The sequence below is a fragment of the Parasteatoda tepidariorum genome, chromosome 5 (genome assembly GCF_043381705.1).
Source record: "Parasteatoda tepidariorum isolate YZ-2023 chromosome 5, CAS_Ptep_4.0, whole genome shotgun sequence".
NCBI lineage: Eukaryota > Metazoa > Arthropoda > Arachnida > Araneae > Theridiidae > Parasteatoda > Parasteatoda tepidariorum.
Window position 1 is genome coordinate 90,506,076 of NC_092208.1, and position 10,033 is coordinate 90,516,108.

The 10,033-nt window shown below is 34.5% G+C and overlaps 1 protein-coding gene across 1 annotated transcript in view; it reads right to left on the reverse strand.

Annotated features, from left to right (window-relative positions):
* Window positions 1-3,684: 3,684 nt before the first annotated feature.
* Window positions 3,685-10,033, reverse strand: part of LOC107452405 (regucalcin) — a gene marked incomplete in the record, with an annotated part of 17,199 nt that continues 10,850 nt past the window's right edge. The window contains 2 exon segments of the mRNA XM_043049164.2: window positions 3,685-3,935; window positions 4,818-4,964. Of these exon segments, the coding sequence (XP_042905098.2) occupies window positions 3,739-3,935; window positions 4,818-4,964 (344 nt within the window).

Genomic DNA, 10,033 nt, shown 5'->3' on the forward strand with positions numbered 1-10,033 from the left:
GGATCCAAATGGTTTTGTCAAGAGAGCAGTCTAAATTTTCCTTTTTGCATATTTCACTCCAGAACTTTTTAAGCGAATTTTTGCACACAATTATAAAATTCATTTATCCAAGGATAACTCCTTGCAAAATATAACTTTTAGTATCTATTTATTATTATTTCATTTAATTATTGTGGAAAAACTTTTGAATTGTAAGTTGTAAAATTTTTTTTTTTCATTTACATCAAAGAATAAAATTTTCAAATGCAAAATTTGCGCAAAAACATAGTTCTTGAGAAATGGAATTTTAAAAATATGTTTTCAATTTTTCGACCTATTTCGCGCAATTTTTTTTTTCCATTTAAAATTGCATTCCTGAAAATGGTGTTTAAAATTGTCTCTCTCCTATTCATATTTCTTGGGTCAGAAATTAAAATCCGTCAGAATAAAGGAGTGTTTATTCAGAGAAAGTACGTTTCTGTGTCTGATTTTGTAACTTAAAATATCATCTGCACTAATTAATTCACCTATTTGAGGTCACCCTTTTGAACTTTTCAGATTGAGTCCCAAAACATGAAGATCCAATCATTAGATTAAAAGTTATTCTGGATGGTTTGTTTATTTATTTCGCTCATTGTACAATTTAATATATGTTGGTTGTAAAAAAGATCTTTGAAACATAGGTCACTCTATACTAACAAAATATCCCTGAGTTGTAATTTTGCTTTACAGAAAACATTCTAATCACACGAAAAGAATTTAAGGCATTACTTTGGACATTACTGTTTAATCCATCGAATTTCTATTTACAAAAAAAACTGAACATTTTACAAACTACGAAATAAAGTCTTTCTTTTTTTAATATGAAAACAAAAATTGCACCACCTGCTTTGATTTTGTGGAATCATCTCAAAAATTTCTTGAGAAGATGGAAAATAGAAAGGAGAAAGAAAAATAAAGTGAAAAAAAAAATTTTTTTTTAATAATATTTTCTACCCTATAATTATTGCTAATATGCAAGGTGAGTCTGAACAAGACGACAAAACTTCTAGGGGGCATCATAAGGATTAAGAATTGTATAGCAACCCATGACTGAAAGTGCCGGTAGGGACACTTCCCTATATTAACCTTTTTTCCCCTCACATTTCTGTGAATAGGTACTATAATTTTAATCTTAATATCGTATTTTCTTAGGATTTATGTTGAAAATGACCTTTTTTACTGATATTGGATATTAAATTATGATAAAATTCTAACACTGAACCCATTTAAATGCCATTTTTGATAATGATTATTAGAAAATCAATAAGATTTAAATAAATAAAAATACCTGTTCAAAGACGGGCGTAATATCAGTTCATAAGGAAAACACTGAGCTCCTTATAATGTACCCTATCTCCCCTAGAAGTGTTGCCCTCTTGTACAGACTCACCTTATATAATGTTACTGTGAAAGACCGAAATCTGTTGCTGACTTCTTTCAACGGTGAATGTTGACAATCACCTTGTTACTTTAGCGAATGTGCAAAATATATACTAGGTCTAGTGAAGTGCCACTGCCAGGCATGCCCTGCATCAGTGTTTTTTTAAGGTCAAATGCCACTGCCCAGTATGAGTTTAACTAGTACTCGGAACACTAATGTTTCTCCTAATCTATCTCATCCCCCTCTGCAGAGGATCAAAATTGCGATACATGTCTTCGGATCATTCTTTGGGATGTTTCCCAGACCGACGCCAATAGCCCATTGTACAGCTCTAGTGCGACATGAATGAACTACAACAACAACCTAATCTATCCTCAGCAAATTTAAAATGTCGAATAAATATAACAATATGAACATATAAGGGCCGGGATAGCCTGGTTGGTTAGGACGCTGGGCCCATGTCCAAGAGTTCGTGGGTTCGATCCTCGCCGGACGAAGATTTCCCGTGTGATAAATGGTGACTGATGCACGGTAAATATGTCGAGTCGCAAAGTCCTCCATGTTTCCACAACGAATCAATACCTCTGGGGGTACTGATCCAGGAGTTCCCTTGTCTTCTGGATTGGGTTCAAAATTACAAGGCTACGGAGTTGAACATTAGTAGGAGTAGTCGTAAACCCAAAAATGGGTCGGCTGTTCAACGACGGATATAAAATAAAATATAAATTTATAACAAATATTTCGGACATTCAATAAAGTGATTGTTGACATTCACCGGTGAAAGTCGACATTCGCTTGATTTTGGTCATTCACGGTAACATATTATTAAAATATAGAAACCAAGCCAAAACTGAAATATCGTCGCAATATTTTGGACAGGAGAGCGGTTAATGATAATTTTGCGTACTTCACCATACCTCGAAAAAATTTTAAGCGAATTGAAACATTTTTTCCACGCAATTATCCAAATTAATTCCGTACAAAATATGACTTTTAGTATTTATTTATCATTTTATATTATACACTGCTGAAAACAATTAAAGGATATTGTAAGTCTTGTACAAAATAACGGTATAAGCAATTTTTCGTTTTGTTTTGTTGAATAAAATGGAATTTTTTTTTATTTTCAAACTTCGCAGTATGGAAATTTTGAGTTTGACGTTGGAGACGACGCTTTTACCGGTGGCGAATATGATTTGGCTTTCAACTTATTAATGTAAGAAGACAAATCGGAAAAGAATGATCGACATTCAGTAATGTTTGGATGAGTGCGATGTCTCGACGAAGCCATTTAACCGAAGCCTGTAGAGTTGATGGCCGGTTAGAGGAGGGCCGAATTGATTGGAGTTTCACGAAAATGTGTGATTTCCAGGATCTGGAACCGTTTTTTGGAGACTGGAAATGCATGCGGTAAGGTGTGCAACATCGCTCAATGAAGACCGTGTTTTAACGCTAACTGCTCAGAGACACCGAAATATGAGTGCGTTTTTGTTTCTCTCATACTTATTTATTAATTTGTGGCTCCCAATGTGTGTATAGTTCGTTCACCAGGAGTTGGCACTTGGCTCCGTTTTCATCACGTGGTATCCAACGATACCATTTCGCTATTTTTGGGAGACGGGTTTGAAGAGTCCTTAATAAGGCTGCTATTTTGCGATCGTTTGACAAAAATATTTATTTCGCAATCTTTATGCGCTTTTTTTAACGTTAAATATTTCATAAATTGGATGATATTTCTCTCTTTTGAGTGAATAGTTTGTCCTTTTTGAGACATTTTGCTGCAATACATTTAATTAGCTAAAGTAACGAAAGGTATAATAGGAAATGATAAAGCGAAGTAAGTGACTGAAAAAGAATTCGCTGTTTGCATTTGGCGTGCATTAAGGGTTGTCTCAATTTCAAGCGCGGAGAAGTTTCTCCTCTTACTCCCGCGCCTAAATAAACTCTTCGTCCTAGGAGGTGGAGCCAAGTGTCAGCTCCTGGCGAACGAACTATACTTTAGTCTTATTTTTCAACAATGAATCTAATTATTTATATGAAGGGTAGTTCTCTTTACCTTCTGGCTAACCGTAGGAAGTTTTGTAGTTTTCCTCTCAATGTAACTCAAATGTGAGTTAGTACCATTAAGATTTCCCTCCCGATTGTTAAAATCCAAGTGTTCTCTTGTCTTCTAGGTAGGATTCAACATTGCAAGGCAACTAAGTTGGCCATTGATAGTCAGTCACTTACAAGCATAAGGGTGGTAATTCTGGTTCAAACTGAAATGTGGCAAATACTCAAGATTTAATGAAATAAATTACATTTTATTCATGTATTAAATTTACATTGAGCAAATATTAGGTGCTAAAGTGGTTGGGTGGTTGACCCCTGGTGCCATGGGCAGTGATAGCAAACACAGCTCCAGCATCTGGATAGTTTCCCTCGTCTTCTGCAGATTTTGCTGTGGTGACATAAAGAATATCAAAATGTGGACCACCGAAGCAGCAAGAGGTGACATTCTTCGCGGGTATGTCGAATCTCCTGAGGATTGTCTCTGCAAAATAATTAGAAGAAAGAAACTTAGTCTTGGATTCGTACATTGGCAATCAAAATGGGCTACAGAATAGAACTCTCTACTTATGATGTCAACACGCTTTCACCATTAGCGTGTGGAGAGTCATGGAAGAAGTTTCTGTGTCTTGATTTTCTAATAGATTAAAATCTTTTTAAGTTAATCAACTATATGGAACTACATTGAATATAGTTGTAAAAGAAAAAGTGCCCCATTCATGTTCCATTAGAAACCAGGACCAGTTTGCCACGTTCTTAAAAAATTTAATTTCCACGTGATTCGACATATTTATAAATGAAACAATAGTTTCATCGAATGAAAAAAAAATTATATTAAAATACTTTCATAAATCGAAAACATTGCCTTACTTGTAAAAAATGCCAAATTCATGAATGAACTCATAAATGGAAAATGCGATGCCCCCCTTGGCATCATCCAAGGTGGTGGACCTTCCTAAAGGTAGGGCCTTCGAACCCTACGCCCTTTTGAATGAAAAAAAGCATTTTAAAAAATTTATATAGTTTTAAAACGCAATTTACCGTTATTTTTTTATTTTTGGTATTATGAATAAAATACTTATTTAGAATTTATTTAATTGTCTGAACTACATGAGTGTGTCACAATTTAAATAAGTATAGGGAACTGTATCTTCAGGGTAATGCATGAGCATAAAATTCTGAGTTTACTAATTTATAGGGTCCCACGTACACAATTTTGAGACCAAGCGGTTCCCTACAAATTAGCCTCCCTCTAAAAATGGGGAAGAAAGAAAGGAAAAATACTTCATCAACGCAATGATGAATTGTGAAACATAATATAACAATAATAATTGTATAGAATTGTAAACAATATAATGATTGTTACTTGTTTCTGGATCAATCCGAATAACACATCCTCCTGCATAGTTGGCAACCCAAAGTTTTCCTTCAATATCAATAGTCATACCATCTGGATAACCGAGTTCTTTATAATCTTCATCCACGTTATAATCAATTAATATTCTTCTGTTGGCTGAAATATAATGAAGAACCTTGATTGTACAGTACAGAACCCGTTATCCGGAAATCAGAAAACCGGAAAACCAAAAAACCGGAACGAAATTCGATAAATTTTCCCACCATTAAAAACAAAATTTTTTTTTTCCTTATAAAATTGTACGATTTTTCGTTCTTTTTTGAAAGATGTTTACCTTACCATCATTTTGGAAATAATCATTAGTGTATTGCTCCATCGTTTTTTCTTCTTTTTAAGATTGCTTCCAAAAAAAAAATTTTTTAGTTGTGTTTAACAATAAAAAAACGGCTTTTCGTAGCGATTCAGAAAACCGAAAAAATCAGTTATCCGGAATAGTGATGGTCCCGATCGTTCCGGATAATCGGTTCCCTACTGTACTACATTCACATCATAGATACCAGATGAAGAGAACGGGCTGCCTCTGTGAGTTTTGTGCGTCCTCTTGAATTAATTAATTATATAGATTGCGACAATTTGATTATTAATATAACTAAGTAGCGAGTCGTGGTGGCTCAGGGGATAGAGCATTCACCTGCCAATGGTGGTAACCGGGCTCGAATCCCAGCGATGGCTGGTTGATACGAATTCCGCACTGACCACAGTGCTGACGTAAAATATCCCCAGTGGTAAACGGATCATGAACTAAAGTCTCTTTGCCATCAGGCTAACAGTGGGAGATTTTCCTCTCCATGTAATGCGAATGCCGGTTAGTTCCATCTAAAAGGCGAATTTCTTTCAATGCTTCATCCAAGGGACCGGGATAGCCTGGTTTGTAGGGCACTGGGCCCGTGTCTAAGAGCTCGTGGGTTCGATCCCCGTCGGACGAAGATTTCCCGTGTAGTAAATGGTGACTGGTGCACGTTAAATATGTCGAGTCGCAAAGTCCTCCATGTTTCCATAACAAATCAATACCTCTGGGGGTACTGATCCAGGCTTTTCCTTGTTGTCTGGATTGGCACAAGAATAAAAGGCTACGGAGTTGAACATTAGTAGTCGTAAACCCAAAATTGGGTCGGCTGTTTAATGACGGATAAAATAAAATAAAATACTTCATCCAGGAATTGTCTCGTCTTCTGAATCGACTCAAAATAACAAGGCTACGGAATTGAACATTGATAGTTGTAAAACCAAAATTGTGTCGGCTGTTCAACGAAGGTTGTAAATAATTAAGTAGCACGCTGCCATCCACTGAGCATAACGTGAATTAGAATGTGTTGAAGTTCTAGCAGCTTTTCAAAGTCTGAAATTCGTGTCATTATGAAGTACTTTTCAGTTTGCCAACGTCCAACAATAGAAATTCTTCTGTTTTGTTCTTACTTTTGGCAAGGCTCGCCCGAACTAGAAGTACACTAAACCTGTGGTTATAGATTTCACTTTACACCAGATACCCTGACGGTGACTGTTCTAAGAGACAGACAATACCTATTTCCCCCCCTCTTCCCAACATCCCTCAGCATTCTACTGTATGTTACGGAATTGGTGATTTGTAGTTCAGTGCGTAGCATTCTTGTCTTACATTGCTATGGGCATTGTGAAAATCCTGTTATTCTTTTACTTATTCTAATATTTAATACGGAATTGGTGATTTGTAGTTCAGTGCGTAACATTCTTGTCTTACACTGTTATGGGTATTGTGAAAATCCTGTTATTCTTTTACTTATTCTAATATTTTACTAATACACTGTTTTATTGTATTTTTAGTTAGCATATGCTTTCTTAAAGATACTACTTCATATTCGCTTTTTCTCATTATTATATCAAACTGTAAGAGAAGAAGTTTAAATGAAGAAAACCGAACATTTAATGTAAAGTGGGGTTAGATTATTTCTTTACTTCAGTGAAAGATAAAATGGCGTGTTTTCTAGTCTAATACAGTTTCGACTGCATTGAGAAAAAAATGCAAATGAACACTATTTGACTCATAAAGAACATAAATATTTCAATTTAAAAGCTGTATCTCGACAAGAAGTATTTATTGAAAACTAATTAAACTTAGTTATTTTTATTTGAAACAGTATTTAAACATATGTAGTTGTTTATTAAAAAAAAATTTATGTTATACGAAGAATAATGTTAAAGATTAATGTAATACTGAATTATTAGCCTTATGCAAATATAAAAGTATTTTATATTGTAAATTTTTATTTCAATAAATGACTTAATGTTTTTTGCATTATTTCTATGTAATGCAATAAATTGATAAAACTATTCAAAAATTATAATAATTTCACAAAAGTCGCCTATTTATATTAACTTATGCGGTCTCCTATATCTCTGCCTATTTTAATTGTGTTTTATAGTAAAAAGGTTCCCCACCTCTGCTGTATACTATACTCTTTTCAAATAGAATAGGCGTCTCAAGATTTCCCCACTCTCCACACTTTTTCCTTTTTCGTTTAACGGAAAAAGGAGAGTCCGTTTAGTGGTTTCGGTAAAAAGCTTGCTTTTTCCATACTGCAGTACGCTTCAGTATAAATTTGGAATATATATATTGAAGTGGGGGGAAAAAGCAAGATTTGCTGAAACCATGGTCACAAAAAAGGGAGAGAGAGAAGCCTATTATATTTACAAAGAATGTACTCATCTTCGGGGCTGTAACTATAAAAAGTTCAGTAGACCTGAAAATAACTTCTATCCACGTGGCGAGTCAACTGAAAAAGGGTGGCGAAGTAAATTAAGTAAACAGTCCATCACTTGTTCCATTCCTTTAATTGTTTAATAATAAAAGTACATTAACTCAGAAAAATTCTGTAGAACAGATTTTTTTATTATAATGACCAAATGTCTCCATTCAGAATTTTGATCCTTCAAATTTTATCAATTTGTGATTCATATGCGGTAGGAAAGTTCTTTATCGAGTCACACGTATGACCGAAATTAAGAGAATGTTGACTTTCACCAGATAACAGTCACATAGTCGCCTTGGTGAATGTCAGAAATAATTTTTATATCCTATGTGACATTCATTTATTCGTTGATACTATTATATTTAATCTATATTTTAGTATCTGCTGAGGATGGATTAGGAGAAACATCAGTGTTCGGAGAACCGGTTAAAAAGCATCAATGTAGGGCACTTAACTAGATCTAGTATGTGACATTCGACAACAAAGCGTGATTGTCAACATTAACCCATTTCGGTCACTCACACCATTAAATATAGTTCCCAAATATTATTAAAGAAAGTTCTTTTATCATATATGAAACGAACCTATCTCCCAAGGACGTGATATCAATACGGTACTCTCATATTATATCTTGTATTAGTACGAATGTTAATAGGGGAGGTGGGGGGCACATGTGAACATGGTATGTTTTACCAATATGATTCGAAATAAAAAATCTTGAAAAATTTCCGATTGATGGCAGTACTCTCTGCAAAACTTTCAGAACAATGAGACATTCTATTCTGACAATTTCTTTGTATCAGCTGGTGTTGTATATATTATAATCACTCGCTTCTTCAAGTGAAAGCATAGTATAAATCAACAAATAAACTAAAATTAACTATGGCAGACCATTATATGAACATTCAGGTAAGTTTATGACAATTATTTTCTTTTTTACTCAATTAAAAATTCCTTATTTTTCAAATTAGCTTTGAGAAGGATGATGGGGCACTTGTGAACAAAATATCTGGGGCAGATGTGAACAGTTCACATGTGCCCCTACATAGTATTAAGATTATTATCCACATGATATTTTAAGTTTAAAAAATATGTATGCACTTAAAATTATTATTATTTAATTTTCCATAATTAATTTATTAATTTTTTTAATTTTTATTTTTATTAAATGGTTGATCGCGCATCGCGCATTCTAACTGATACACTTGAGAAAGATAGAATTGCTAAAGCTACAAATGAAAAGATAGAGAAAATGAAAAAAAAAAAAGCATGAAAGAGTATTAGAGAAGAAAGAAAAAGGCCCATTACAACTCCTGAGGAACATGGTTTGCGAAAAACCCAACAGCGGAAAAATTATTGTACAGCTGAAATTTTTTTTTCTTATTGACAGTACTGTTGTACAATTTAAATTCACATAGTAAGCTACAACCCCTTCAGTATAATGCGTATCTATATCTGTTATAGTGAAGATTTTTTTTTTCTTTGAATTATGATGATTGCTTTGTGTTTTTAATCTTGTTCATATGTACCCCCAATAGGGGCACATGTGAACAATTGAAGTCATTTTTCTAAAATATCATAAAGTAAAGAAATATTTTATTGAAAAATCTCAAAAAATTCCATAAGACAAAGAAAAGACTATTTAAACATATGGACTTCTTTACTGTGAGAAATGGATGATATTTTTTGAAAAATGAAGAAATAAAAAAATTTGTTCGCATGTACCCCCCTCTCCCCTACTTGATACAAGAGCAAATTGTTTTACCAATATTAGTTAGTGAAAACTTTAAGTACAGAAAAAGTTGAGTTAATGTAAGCTGAAAGTAAGCCATCGAGCACCAATTGCTGAAATTAAAAATAAAAAAATTTCAAAATGCAAACCAATTATGGCAGCAATAGTCACATTACGCAGCTGGGAAATAATCCTGCCATAATTTGCATTTTGATAATTTGGAGAAAGAAAAAAAAAGATTTTAATATCTGATACTTTATGGTTTACTCTAGGTTTGCCTGAACTCACCGTTTTCTATGCTTAAAATTTTAAATTAACAATAGAGATTAAACAAAATTTGTCATGAAAAGTTTCTCCTTCTCTATTGCGTCCTCTTCAGTTCTTTTTAGCGTGACTTATACCAGGTGACTTATACCAGGCCCGGTGGCTGAGCGGTAGCGCTTCGCGCTGTCGTGCCACAGGTCCTTGGTTCGATCCTTGGGCCGGGCAAGGCCGACTCAGCCTTTCATCCCTTCAGTGGGTCGATAAAATGAGTACCAAGCATGCTTGGGAACTAACACTGGGGGTTCCGCGTTCGGCTGACCACCTGACCGGAACATATGCTCCTGCACCCCAGAGCCCAAGGTCAAGAAAACTGAGATGGGCACAGTCGGCCTTGGCCCTCTTAATGGGCTGTCGCGCCACTGAGTTAGTTAGTTTGTTATATA